Raw genomic sequence first — 15130 nt, 5'->3', positions numbered from 1 at the left:
GCTTTCTCTCCTGAGGAGTGGAAATAGGGGAGATTTTGAGACTCTTATGAGTGTGTCCCAGGGGCCCATTTCTCTCTGTGTACTTAGGGAAACTGTTACCACGGCAGTCAATAACACTTTCCCCATTCCCTTCTAGATATTTTTAATTGGGGCTACAGCTGTTGATTATTTTAGTTTCATTAACCTGTGTATTATTTTAGGACTTACTGCACGTGTTTGAGTCCATTCTCCCGTATTCTACACTTCTACTGAACTACATCTCAGAGGGAAATATTGTATTTTTTATTCCTATTTGACAGCTTTAGTCACTTTTCATATTACAGTCCAGTGAATACCAAGGAACTCCAAATGTGGAAAATGCATTGTATCAAAGCTGAAAGCAGACTTGTTCTTTTAAGCTTTTTTGAGACCCATAGTTCTCACAGGACAGTGATGCTACAGGCCTATGATGATTGAATGTGATCCAATAAACTACCAACAGTATGCAGAGTAGTTGATATGAGCTCACCTTTAAAGGGTACCTGTAGTGAATTTTCATTGCTAGCTATTTGAAAAGATCACATACATATACTAGCGGTTCCATCCGCTAACGTATAGCCTGTTGTCAAATACACGCGAGTACTAAGTCGCTGCTCCGTCAGTCAGACATGGTCAGGAACATGTTGACTCCTTCATGGGCTGTTCCAGATGGAGTAATGTTGTATTATCCGATTACCTGGGCTGTGATGGACTGGTCACTGACCCCATGCAGCAGACACCAGGCTAAGATGACATATTATCAGCCAGTGCTGGGTCGTGTCTCTAGGACAATGGTGGATTGCAAAGCTAATAGCTAGCCATAGTTTACTTCTTGAACATGTGCTCTCCACTCAATCTCAGTCACTGACTGCTGCTTGTTTACTTGCACTCCATCACCCAGAATCAACACTGGTACGTCGCTTCTGACTGGAAATGGTTGCTCCCCATAGGTTCTGCCCCTATGGGGATAAAAAGGTCTAGTGTGGTGCATTTACGGTGACTTTTTTTTTTACTGAATGTACGCCTCTCTTGGAAGTGTTTGTCGTGGCATGTAAAGGATGTCAAAATGTCAAAAATCCACAGTAAAAGTTCTCCCAGGTTCAAGGTGACACCTAAATGACTTTTTTAGACCATAAAATGCTTTAAAATAAACCTACACAAATGTTAAGTAAAAAACAAAACAAAACAGCACAACCACAGGTTTTAGAGCCAAAAATAAAAACAAAAAAGGTTTTGTTTGTTGGAAAAGTATCTGGAGTTGATTCAAATTCAAAGCTTTTAACAGGTTTTCAGATTTTGTCAAAAGTTAAGTTTATTTAAAATTTTTCAAAGAGCATTGACTGACTTTCTCTCGAGCTTAAAAAAAAAAAGGTGAAAGTGTGTTTTTTCAAAGGCATGACAACAATTTACCAAGGTTTCTGAGGAATATCTATTTGATTTGTTGAACAAAGTGTCCCTTAATTATGGAAAGGCTCTCATACTGAGAGCACATCTGTGTACGGCGCACAGTCTATTAAAAAAATATCATTTCGCTTTTGTCTGGATTTTCTCAAATGAAGTACCAATTCATCATGTTTTTGAAGAGGAAGCAGTAACATTGAACAGTAACATGCCTCTCATCATTTGTGATCCTGAACTATTAAATACAATGTGACCTGTTTTCAATATATTAACGTCAGTGTCTTTGGTGAGTCTTTTCTTTATTACGAACTAATGAATCATCCTTGGTTGTCTTTGTTTTCTTTCTGTTCTGGCTTTGTTTGTGCATGTGTGTGTTCCTGTGTTTCTTTTGGTGTGAATGTATGTGTGTGTCCATGCATATTTCTTTTAGTTGTGCCCACAGTACTGGCCGGAAAACGGGGTGCACCGCCACGGACCCATTCAGGTGGAGTTTGTGTCCGCTGACTTGGAGGAGGACATCATCAGCAGAATATTCCGGATCTACAACGCAGCTCGGGTACGGTAACGCAAGACAGCCACAACCAAGAAACACTTTGTGCATGCAGCTCAGTCTTTCTTTCTTTTTCTTTCCTTGTTCTAACTTTCTTTTCTTGTTTCTCCTCCCCACTATGAACACAACAGCCAATTTATTCTGTGTCTGCACATTTCACACGTTCCACTCATAACCCGGCCTGTCCATTCAAGCTGTGCAGGGGCCCAGTCATTCTGTTCTTTAACTATGCCACTGCACCAGTGATTGGAGGTGTGATTGGCTAAGTCACATGTCGTTTAGACGGCCAGAAAAATGTTCACACTTTGGGAGAAAGTTAAGAAAAAAACAGGTTGACTTTTCCTTCAACCTACACCTGTTAAAACTTGATAAAAATCACAAATCTGACTTTCAAGTTCATTTCAACTAAATTATAAAGTTCTGTTTAGTGTGGTGGATAATTGAAGTGTTATCTCTGTAAGTTTTGAGGTTTACTGACTGATGAAAGTACATGATATTTTCAGCTGTTTTCTACTTCTATTCCTCTGCATCTCACAGGCAAATACTGGGTTTTTTCCTCTAGATTTGACTCTGTATTTACTTTTTAATTTGACAGTTTTTTTACATTCTTCCCATCTATCAAAGCCATGTATCTCAGTGTGAGTTGGTATTAAATGCTTATGCTTAATAAATGTTTGAGTTTAGTTTTGAATTTCAACAAAACCCTGGAAAATGCATCATTAAAAAGCTGATAACAGACCTTTTTTTTCTGAGCTCGAGAAAAGTTGACTTTTTGGACATACGTGGTTTTCACAGGATATTAAACATATGGTGATCTTATAGCATATCATTAGCCTCATTGCATAATTGCCAAAGTCACTACACTTTATGGACAAAAGTACTGGGACATGTTGAGTTCAGGTGTTTTTTTTCTAGCAGGAGTCTGGGATACAAAACAATAATGACAAATATCATAATATAGTTTTATATTGGGATAAATATCATTGCATTGGTTAGTTTGGTTTAAATTGTTATCTTTGCTTCCAAAATGCCTCAGAGATAGTTTTTACTTAATATCTCTCTACACTGATTTTATTTTATCCATGACTATGATTTTAAATATTCTACCTCAAAATTTTGGAAAATATTTGTCATGCTCTGACTGTAAAAAATAATTTTCTGCCACAACTAACCATCTACTTTCTTCATTGATGTTTATAAACAATACAAAAAATATTGGGACACATCATGTCTACAGCTCTAAGATGTCCTGTTCATGCTGAGTTGAGATATGAACATCAGTATTAATAATCAATATGATATTTATCACAATATAAAACTATATTATGACATTTCTCATTATTGTTTTGTATCCCAGACCCCTGTTAGAAAAGAAACACCTGAATTCAACATGTCCCAATACTTTTGTCCATATAGTGTATGACTCTGCCAATTATGCTATGAGGCTAACACGATGATGCATTGCTGTAGATTAAACTGTCATCATAATATAAAGTAGTTCAAATGAACTCAACCTTAAACATCAACAGCAATAAATGCAACGGATGCATTAAAGTGAATCCACAAATGTCGTGTGTAATAGTAAAACACTAACGAATAACGTCTCTGTTGGTCTGATTTATGCTCTCAACTCACACTGGGAAGTATTTGTTAGAACTACTGTAAAAAACCTGGAGACCGGTGGCAGCTGTAGTCTTGTAACAGGGACACTGATACCGCAAACAGATGTTGCCGTTAATTATTAAAATTTCACTTTTAAACGCTGCGAGCAGCACAAATAAATTCAGCTCTCTCTGTTTTGTTGGCAGGTGATTTCAGAGACAGAAATCACAGAAAATCCAAACTATCTTCATGGTTCGTATGTTTGCAGTGTAATAGATTACAGATTACTACTCAAGCTGTTGGAATGGAATACGTAATCAGTCTCATCTAAAGTAATGTAACTTAACACATTTGTTCACTTTTGGATTTTGGATTAGTTTCCTTGCAAATGGTATAGTACAATATGGCAAAAGTCTGAAAAAATGTAAATTAAGCTCTAATTCGAGTGCACATATCGGTCCAATTCACTCATGTAGAACTTAACTTTCTGCATTTCACAACTCCTCCCCATAACATCTGTGCATCAGCCTTAGATCAGTATTTACAAGGTTTCAAACCTCGAAAACAAACGTGTATACCAGGAGGACGGTAACAAATATGAAGCAGTTGTCTTTGAAACACTATAAAAAGAAAGCCGTGAAGAAGGTAAACTCAAATAACGTCTGCAGAGATTCAAACATTTTTGCAGTCTATCCAAACATTATGCAAACTTTCCAGTCCTGGCTTCAATCTGGTAAATCATTTTTTTTATTAGATTTCAAGCTTCCAAACACTCCGACTGAACCTTTTCAGACTTTTTTTTTTTTTTTTAACAGTTTCATACCATTGTATGACATTTGTCCTGTGGAAAAGGCCTATAGACTTCAATTCAGATCATATAAACCTCACCTAAAAGGCTTTACATATATGTTACAGTCCAACTTGTGTTAGGAGTTCTTCAATATACCTTGAATCAAAACTGAAATGCGTATTAATGAAAAGTACATTTTACTTTTCTACTCCCCAACATTTTTATTAGCCGCTACAATAAAGACATTTTTTACTGTTACTAAGAAATGACATTTGCTTTGTCAAATATATAAAACCATCTACTGAACACTGACTCCCATTCTGCTCATTTGTTTGGATGTGCCCTTTACCTTTAACCAGACATCGCTGCGTTAACTGAAGTGGACCAGAGTCACCTGCAGTGTAAGCTCCTTACCCTGACAATCTGCCATCAATAATCGCTCCTTGTTCTGTATGAACATGTTATACCAGCGTGTGAGCGACAGAGGCTACAGCGTGTTTAGTCCAATACGTCCAATCACACATGATCACTGACAGCTGTTCCTGATCGATACGTCTGAGTGTGTATATCTGAGATCCCTGAACTACGTGTCTGCAGCAGTAACTGTCCTCATCTATCAGCGCTCATCACTGACTCCTTATCATCCCCTCTGAGGTTTAGCTTAGCTGCACATCTTTACAATCTGGTTACATCTTTGCAATTACACCCCACACACACACACACACACACACACACACACACACACACACATCCACAGGTGTTAACATGGGATAACTAGTGTGTCCTCTGTCCCCCCTCCACCTCCCAGCCTCAGGACGGGTACCGGATGGTGCAGCAGTTCCAGTTCCTGGGCTGGCCCATGTACAGAGACACACCCATGTCCAAACGCTCCTTCCTCAAGCTGATCCGACAGGTGGACAAGTGGCAGGAGGAGTACGACGGAGGCGAGGGACGCACTGTGGTCCACTGTCTGTAAGTTCTCCACACACTCAACCAGCACCGCTATTAAAGATGAAACATCTCCACCTACTGAGCAGAAGCTGTCACTGCATCGTGTCAGCCTCTCCTGTCACACCCCAGCTCTGTTTCAAACCAGACAACAATCATTTCTGATGTTCTGACGGCGGACTCTGTCCTCCTACAGGAACGGAGGCGGACGCAGTGGGACGTTTTGTGCCATTAGCATCGTCTGTGAGATGCTCCAACACCAGCGCTCTGTGGACGTTTTCCACGCTGTCAAAACACTGAGGAACAATAAACCCAACATGGTGGATCTGCTGGTGAGGAGCTTCTGAAGACTCACACAGCACCGCAACCTCATTTGAGTCACAAATCCAGTCAAATATTAAAGTACTTATAAATAGTTGTTGGGGAAAAAGAAGTAGCAGCTCCAGACAATAGCCGATTAAGTTTTTAGGTTTGAGAAATGTGTCAGGAATTGAGGAGAAAACAGTATATCTGTAAACATGTCAACAGTTAATAACTTCATAACACACACATATGTATTATACCAAGAAACCTGCACAGTGTATTACATCAAAATATATGCAGTTGCACATTCCAACAACCAAAAATTACCCGAAATATAAATGTTAAACTAAAACTATATACATTAGGCATTTATGTTTTGTGCTCTATTTACAGTTTCCATATGGGAATAAAGTTTGAATAATATTTATTTTGCATCTCAAAATGTCTGAAATGTGATTGTCATAGATGCTAAAAATAAGTTGGTTTATGAAGTTACGGTTACTTTTATTATTTTATATCATAAAAGTTGCACTTTCAAAGGTGTTCTCATTATTTTGTAACTAAAAAAATGAAACCAAGGTGGAACCAGTAGTGGCTCAACTCCATGCAGCCCAAGCTTTAATGACATACCCAGATTTATTTTGAGTTAAGGATTGGTCAAGTGTCGTCTTTATAATTCAAATACGGTGTTCAGTATGCTGTAGATTGTAACTGCAGCACCTCAAACATGACGTTAACATTGGTGAGGACAGTACATCCCAGACAGTCAGTTTAGTCGAATACCACCATGACACGGCCACTGTGGACGATGAGACTTTGTTTTTTGTTTTTTGTTTTTTTGGTTGGGTGTTTTTTTCCCGAAGACATATAGTAAAGTCTTTCCAAATGCTAAAGGTAATGTTTTTTTCACTGACTGTTAGCTTATAAAATGTGAGACAGGAAATATCTGTGACAAAGCATAGCGTGGGTTGTATCAAAGTCTCTGCCCTCAAAGTAGAAACAACTCCCTTAGTCATGTAGAAACAAGAATCACATCTTAAGATTCCTCATGAATTGCACATTGATCTATTTATTGATCATTATATCAACGTTCATATAAGGACATTTCCTCAATAAAAAATAGCTACTTGTAGAAGTAAAAGTTTCACATTTTTTTGTTGATTTTATGTTCATCTCATGGATGCTGTAGCAGTTGGTGTTACCTGAAACCTGTTGAAAATAAGACATTTGAAGCCTGTACTTTAGACCTTGATATCTTCCATTCTTTTTTGACTGTTTATAGATGAGAAAAGGCTTTTTAATTGTGAAAGGTCTTAAATTTAATTCAAGTACACTTCACATATCCATGCTAAAGTCAAGCTTAAAGACCTTCATCATTCAGTTTTCTATTGATTTAACATGCTTCATATTTCTGAATCCCTGTTTGTTTTACTTTAGCACACAGTAGAGCTTTGTCCAAGCAGTTTTTCAGTATAGAGACACTGCATCTATTATGGGAGGGGGAGGATGTTAGTATGGGCTGCTGGCTTTTGCCTCAGGCGACCCAGCAGACTCTTCTGGCCATGTGCATACCTCCTAATGCTTTGTTTTTCATCTTGTCTCTCAGGACCAGTACAAGTTTTGCTATGAAGTGGCATTGGAGTACTTGAACTCTGGGTAAACTCAGAAGACCCTGACCCACCAGAGACTTAAACTTTGGGACATTAAGTGAAGAGTGCAGCTCACATGTGTGCATTGTGCTAAGAGTGTATGTGTGTGTGTTTGTTACCGAGGCGTACGCGCACACACAAACACAACCATACATGCAGCTCCTGTGACCAGCTCTGTTCTTCTTCTTCTCCTCCTTCTTCTGGGCTTCAGCTGGTCTAGATGGGAAAGGTAGCAGAGTTGTACAGTGTTAAGTATCGCAACCTGTTTCTGTCAATACCGGCTAAGAAAGCCAGCGGGAGCACAAAGAGGGTCTTTTTTATTTTCACTGCAGTGAGTCGCCTCCTCTCTGGATCCCTCTCTCTCTCTCTGTCTCTCTGTCTCTCTCTCTCTCTCTCTCTCTCTCTCTCTCTCTCTCTGCCCATCTCTATCTCCGTCTGCTGCCTATGGTCCCGTGGTTGTTGCCTTGATCCTCAGCGGACGACGAACATTAAATTTTCTGTGGAATGCGATGCACTGTACATATTGTAACGTGTTCATTTTGTTCTGTTGTTTTGCTCAGCTCATTATTCAAGGTCACTAAATGCAGGAGCTCAAAGCCTAAATGTTATTAAATGTCCTGTAGACTTATGACTTCTAGATTATTATGATTATGATTACTGCTTCATACTGTATGTTGGGGACAGCTGGCACAGTCTACATCTGCTTACCTTATCTCATGTACAGGGATCCAAAGCTTTATTTGCACTTCCATTGAATCCTTGCTGTGCATATTGTACATATTTCTGTAGATTATTTATTCACGGTATGTACCTTTTTTTGTGACTCGCAGTAAGTGACAATCATATGTTCTATAGGTTTGGTTTATTGACTGTACTGTGTGCTTTTTTTTTTTGTCATCTTGTATGACAAATTAATTCCCACTGTAAAGAAAAAAGATATTATATAAATGTATCTACAATATAGAAGTGTGTCTGCCTTTTTTTAATAAGGAAAGCTGGCATTAGGGAGACATCTGCTGGACAGAAGTAGAATACCATCCACAACTTGAACACGAGGTAGAATACAGGTTAGAGAAGTGGATTTCTGACACTGCTATAGTAAGATGCTTCCTCAAAATGATGCCAATATCTTGATTCAGTCATACTTTTGAGATTTTAAATTAATGTTTTGTGAAATTTGCAATCTAAAGTATACAGTCTAAAAAAAAAAAGTGTAGTATTTGTGGGATTAATTTGAAAATGTTCTTTCAGGCACAGTACTCAACCCTGATAGAAAGGGCACATATTTTACCTGATTTGGAGCATTACACATTGAATCATGTACATTTTGAGCTCCCTAAAAAAGGTCCACCAATGAAAGATGAAAGACTACACTATTTTTTTCCAACCTCTCCTAACCAATTAAAAAGTTTATTTGAAGGTTGGTTTTTTTGTGTGTTTTCAAAGGGACAGTGCATATTAATAAATGTGTCAGTACGCAAGATTATAGCCAAGGTTAATTTCCATCTTTAGTCCTACATAAAACAGTACAATCCAGGATCTAAAAGGGTGGCTATATTAAAAGCTGTAAAGGTTACTTCCTTTTTTCTTACGAAGATTTCCCTGACACACTTGCAGAATTCACCACAAAAGTCAAATGAACCTTGTGTAATCCTGAAGACTCTCAAACCAGTGCTTTAGTTTACTCACCTACATACAGCTCCTAAATACAATAACATGAAGCCTTTGAAAAGTCTGATGAGATCCAGTACAGCAGCTCTGAATTCCCATTATCTCTGAGTGTTATTTAACTGAGTGTCATCCAGGTTAACTGTAGAAGTTTGGAGGCTGCTGTCAATCAGGGTGGTAATGTATTGTAGCTCGTTTCCTGTATTACCTTTAGTTTTTTATGCTGCGTTATTACATGTTTTACAAGCAATTTTGGCCTTGAAGGAATATTCTTTTCATATATGGTCATCTTTGCACATCTTTTCAAAATGCTAAGAAAGAAAAAAAAAATTATTACCTTCAAAGAATTCAGTCTTCAAATGTGGTGAAAAAGCCAGGCTAAGCTTTTAGTCTTTATGCCGATCAGACGGTTAAAGCAAAGAGTCAGCTCTTAAAAGCTTGTCAAGGACTCATAGAAGCAAAAAAACTGAAACTATGCACAGACGGTTGATTATCAAACTGACTCCTCCAGTTAACTTTGGAATTATGAGGAAGGTGAAGGGTCTGCTTAGTAGTGAAGAAATACACAATGAACGTAAGTTATATAAACTTACACAGACTGGCATTTTAAATCATTCTTACAGAGTTTACCAAGAACAGCAGATGCAGTAGCTTCAACTCACAACAATGTTTTTCAAAACGACAACAAACAAATCATATTAACCCATAAAGACCCACACATCCACCATCTACCAAAAATCATCTACTGATATAAACGGTTGGATCCCTGTTAATCCATTAATTCATGTAAATATTTGGTGTAAAATACAATTATTCATCTTTTCATGGTCATCAGATATGACCTATTTGAACGTTCAGAGGCCGCATAGTGAATGTGAAAACACCATCATCCTCTACAAACACAGGTGTCAAACATGCGGCCTGGGACCCAACACCAGCCCACCAAAGGGTCCAATCCGGCCCCTAGGATGAATTTGTGAAACGCAAAAATTACACTGAAGATATGAACAGCCAATCCTTTTATTTTAGGGCCCATATAAAGCCTACTTTTGTCTCAAGTGGGTCAAATCAGTAAAATACTACCATAAAAACCTACAAATAATGACAATTCCAAATTTTTCCTCTGTTTCAGTCTAAAAAAGTGAAATTACATGAAAATGTGTACATTTACAAACTAGCCTTCCACAAAAAATATGAAAAACTACAGATGTCCTAAGAGATGTAAGTGCAATTTTGCTAATATTCTGCCAGTTACTAAAATATTTTGTGTATTTGCAGATCCATTGTGATCTGTAAGTTGTAATGCACATTTACAAATGATAAGCAGAGGCCAAATATAGTTAAAATTGCGCTTATTTTTATTAATAACTTTCAGTTTTTTCATGATTGTTCATTTTATTCACATTTTTAAAAAGACAGTTTATAGATATAAATGTTTCCATAATGTAATTTTACTTTTTTCACTATAAAACAAATTGAAAAATTTGGATTTGACATTATTTTACATATTATGTTATTAATTTACTGGTCTGGCCCACTGTAGATCATATTGAGAAGATATGGCCCCTGAACTAAAATGAGTTTGACACCCCTGTTCTACAACATTGATTCACCAGTAAAACCCATGGAGTTCGATTAATGACAGTGAATGGATGCACTTGGTTTGTGTTCAGTTAATGATAGATTTTGCTGAAAAGGTGACTTTTTGTTCAGTTTTCTCTATTTCTGACATAATAATCCTCAACTAAACTCTAAGCTTTTATGAATATCTACATGATCAGTGAATTCACTGTTGGAAAATAGATTTTAACTGAAAAAAAACAAAAAAAACAAAACAGAATACAGAAGATAATATTACAATAAATGGTGATAAACCACTTAAGGATGGTTAAATATAGAGAAAAATTCATTTGGGAACCTCATAATTGTCACACTGGGTCCTTATGGGTTAATGTTCTATTTTACCTTATTTTTAACCCCTTAATATCAAAGTACCTAAAAACACAAATGAAAAACATGATCTAATCCAATAATGTGACACGACTGCCTCAGCACACCCATCCTCTATGCTTTCTACAGGTCAATCAACCAGTCAAATTTTATTCATATAGCTCCACATCATAACAAAAGTTTTCTCATTATTGTACAGATATTACCTGATGGGAGAAGAGGACAAGGTTATACACAAACACGGATACAGACTCTGAAACAGAAACAAACAAGCAAAAACAAAACAGGAACAACAACTATAGAAGAACATCAGTGAATTTGAAGAGGAGAACAGTCCGATTGTGACAAACAGCCGTGTGTCACTTAAGTACCAAATACAGACACCTGTGTTCACTTAAGCACTTTAACTTGCACGTGTAGTTTACAGCACAGCACTTTAAACATATTTGCACAAACAGAGTAATTGCACGCAATTGGTTTTTTAAAGTAGTTTATTGATTTTATTGTCTTTCCTTTTCAGTTTTTACATCCAGTGGTGCTTGTATTTTAATTGATTGATGATTGCTTGGCCCTGGAGAAAAGGAGACACAAATTAGACACAAAGATAAAGTGCAATGTAAATGTGCAGTATTTAAGTTTAGTTTGTTTAGTGTTTGTGTGAGTGAATTTTAAAGTGTTTTAGTGAATGGTGTTTTAGTGTTTGTACTTACCCTGTCCTTGTGTCCAGGTCCATCAGCATATAGAGTTCCAGCGTGAACAACAGCCCTTAAGAAGGTTCCAGCCTGGACCAAGCCAGGGAAACGTATGGGGGAGTCTGGAGATGTATTTTATTGGTTTATGGGTTTTTATTTAACTTTAGATTTAGAGTTTTAGATATTTAGCTTGGGTTTTAGATAGGTTATGGTTGTGGGTTTTAGTTATGGAGGTTTTAGATTAGTTTTAGCAATTTATGTTGAGTTGTAACTTCCCTATGGAGTTGTAGTGGTTTTAGCCAGTTAAGTTGAACAGTATAAAAGGCGCCCATTTTTCGTCAGTTGTGGTTTGACTGCTGGAGAAGACACTGCTGCGCCAACTGCTGCGCCAACTGCTGCATGCACGTGCACTTTTTTTTTTGGCATTTGCACTTTCAGCACTTGCACTTTGTGTGAAATAGATATTATTGAAAATATTTTAAAACATTGTGGACCACACCATCTCCTGTCTCTGCCTCATCTGCTTCCTCATTTCACGGACCTCCACCCGCTAAACGGCCAGCCAACGTCACACCGATATCACAATAACCAGTAACAAACAACAAATGAAAAAAAAAAAAAAAAAGACACAAAAAATAGCACGCATCTGTTCAAGACTTTACTACTTGTTGTTGCGGGTACCGACAGGAAGGCCAATGATGACTGCGTGGAAATCTAATTTAAATGTCAAATGACTGTAGATGTCATTTGCAGTTCACCTTGAGTTCATTTAGACATTTATTTTTGAGTTAATGCAGCAAATATTGCATCAGTTGCAAAATTCTGGGCCAATACCAGTGTTTCTTTATTTACCTTTTCACGTTATTATCAGTCTTTAACATAGGAATATTTGTTAGAAATTAAAAAAAAAAAAAAAAAATTAGTTTTTTAGTAGTTACACTTGAGTTGGATTTTAAAGCCACTTTTAAAGCCCTCAACGAAGGCTGTTATCAAGATGGCAGGGCATACTAGTGTAGCGGCTTCTTAGTTCCTGGTCACAAGTCTGTACACCGTCTTCACTTATGGCTGCTCTGCACACACACACACACACACACACATAGGGAGAACATATAAACTCCACTTCTTTTTTGGGGGGATTTTTTTTTTTTTTTTGTGCAAATTGTGTATATTATGAATGTGCAAAATCATCAGCTAACAACAGCAGAATCCTAATAAAACCTGTGTTTGTCATCCCTTGTTGTTCTCCGCCATGTTGAAAAGTTTAAAGGTTATTTATTTTCACCTCGGCAACTCGTGTATCAAAAATCTTTTCCATCTTTTCCATATCATAATTCCCATAGTACATGAAGGCAACGTGAGTACCAAGGTTCTAATAGTTTTGGATTTTTCATTATAGTTTAGTTTTATTTAGTTTTTTCTTTTTTTTTCTAATTCAGTTAGTTTTAATTCGTTTTTAAAGCAGGTTTGCCAGTTTTTATTAGTTTACATTTTTTTTCTAAATGCTTAGTTTTAGTTTAGTTTAAGTTTTGTTGTATTTTTTCTATCGTTTTTTGCCGTCGTATTCATATAAATCCCAGACAGGACCCTGCTGCTTTCTCCCAACTTTAGTCTCCATGTTTCCAGGTGAAGTTGGGATGAGAAGACGCCTCTAAACAACAAGTGAGGACAAGTGACAGACTGTGAAGTGTCGTATGGTGCCACCAGCTAAAATTGCTAGAGCGAAATAAATCACTTTCTTATCAATCTGACATTGACAAAGATGAAAACGTAGGGAATTTTATCCATAATTTTTATTTGTTTTAGTTAGTTTTGTAAGCACACAATACAGTTTCAGTTAGTTATCATTTTTTCCTTTTAATTATAGTTTTTATTTATTTCAGTAAACGAAAATGTTTTTTCAATTCTAGTTTTCGTTATTTCGTTAGTTTTCATTAATGATAATAACCTTGGTGAGTACAGACAGGAGGTGGTACAAGTTGAGGAATGGTGCAGAGGAAACAACCTGCATGTCAGTTTAGAGGAAACTAAAGAGGTAATTATGGATTTTAGGAGTGATGGTCATACACACCCTCCCTTACATTGGAGGGCCAGCTGTAGATGTGGTCTCCTGCTTTTAAATACTTGGAGGGACACATATCACACCACCTGCACCAGGAAGAAGGACCACCAATGCCTCTACTTTTTGAGGAAGCTGAGACATACTGGCTTCAGCACACCCATCCTGACTGCTTTCTACAGGTCAATTAATCAATCAGATTTTATTTATATAGCACCACATCTACATCACAAAAGTTTTCTCATTACTGTACAGATATTACCTGATGGGAGAGCAGGACAAAGTTATACACAAACACTGATACAGACCCTGAAACAGAAACAAACAACAGGCAAAAACAAAACAGTAACAACTATAGAAGGACATCAGTGAATTTGACAGAAATAAAAAAAATAAAATAAAAGACGCAAAAATAGCAACAGAATAACAGTGGAGTCTTTAAAACAAAATTAAATAATTAATAGGGGGAATTGATCCAGGGCTCAAAACCCTCTTAGATCAAAATTGTTGCACCTGTACACTTACACTGGAAACCAAACTGCTGAACAGGACAGGTTAAAAACATAATGTGCTGCACACTTTTAATAGCCCTCGGCCAAATATAGTATAAGAGTCTGTTGAAAGTCACTGCCCTATAATTTAGATTACATTGTCTTTGTGTAAAACTTATGCATTTTTTTTAAATACTCAGATATTATAACTGCACAAGGTCATCTGACATTGAAAAAGTCAATATTCTTCTGCTTCATGCCAAGATGCATCCACAGTATAAATATGGTGCAGATATGTCAATGCATTCTTCAGATAATGCGATTATGTCATTGAATGGACAGACAGACAGACAGACAGACAGACAGACAGACGACAAAACAATTCCCCTTCAACCAGAAGCTGGCAGAGGGGTAAAAACTAGAACTGCTGTTACTAGTATAACTACCAATAATGTGAACAAATACCCATAACTGTTAATACTACTACTCCAAATACAAGTACTAACTGTGGATATACTACTACTGCAGCTGTTAGTACCAATAATAGAAACCTCTACCATCTACCATCAATTAGACTTGCCACATCAGTAGCCATTTTAAAAAACATGTTAAAAACTTACCTTTTTTCGACAGCGTTCTGTTGAGTTGTGTGTGTGCATGCACTGCAAAAATCAAAATCTTACCAAGTGTATTTTTCTCTTTTCTAGTCAAAATATCTCATCACACTTAAAATAAGACATAATCCCCTAAAGAGTAATGTTTCTGTGAGATATAAAAACTTATTTTTAAACAATAAATCTTGAAAATTTCAAGAAATCTTACCAAGATAATTTTCACTTGTTCCATTGGCAGATTTTTTGCTTAATTCACAATTTTTTTGCTTTTTGCTTTCAAGCAAAAAAATCCGGCAATGGGAACAAGCAAGCCCGGATTAAGCATATGGGCAACTGGGCAATTGTCCAGGGGCCCACGACCTCTGAAGGGCCCTGGGTAGCTCGGGCATAACGAAAAT

The 15130-nt window shown here is 37.0% G+C and overlaps 1 protein-coding gene across 11 annotated transcripts in view; it reads left to right on the top strand.

Moving 5' to 3' along the window:
- LOC115437576 (receptor-type tyrosine-protein phosphatase mu) overlaps positions 1–8245 on the top strand; it is a 223682-nt gene extending 215437 nt beyond the window's left edge. For 9 of the 11 annotated variants that reach the window (XM_030160833.1, XM_030160832.1, XM_030160829.1 and 6 more), the window contains 4 exons: positions 1850–1975; positions 5170–5333; positions 5506–5641; positions 7219–8244. In XM_030160833.1, coding sequence (XP_030016693.1) covers positions 1850–1975; positions 5170–5333; positions 5506–5641; positions 7219–7272 — 480 coding nt within the window. In that variant the 3' untranslated portion in view covers positions 7273–8244. Of the gene's footprint in view, positions 1–1849; positions 1976–5169; positions 5334–5505; positions 5642–7218 lie in introns of all 11 variants that reach the window. The other 2 variants (XM_030160827.1, XM_030160830.1) reach the window with 2 other exon arrangements.
- The last annotated feature ends 6885 nt before the right edge of the window (positions 8246–15130 follow it).

Source organism: Sphaeramia orbicularis, chromosome 17, assembly GCF_902148855.1.
Source record: "Sphaeramia orbicularis chromosome 17, fSphaOr1.1, whole genome shotgun sequence".
Lineage (NCBI taxonomy): Eukaryota > Metazoa > Chordata > Actinopteri > Kurtiformes > Apogonidae > Sphaeramia > Sphaeramia orbicularis.
The sequence above is the reverse complement of the archived record's forward strand: the minus strand, read 5'-3'. Positions and strand labels throughout refer to the sequence as shown.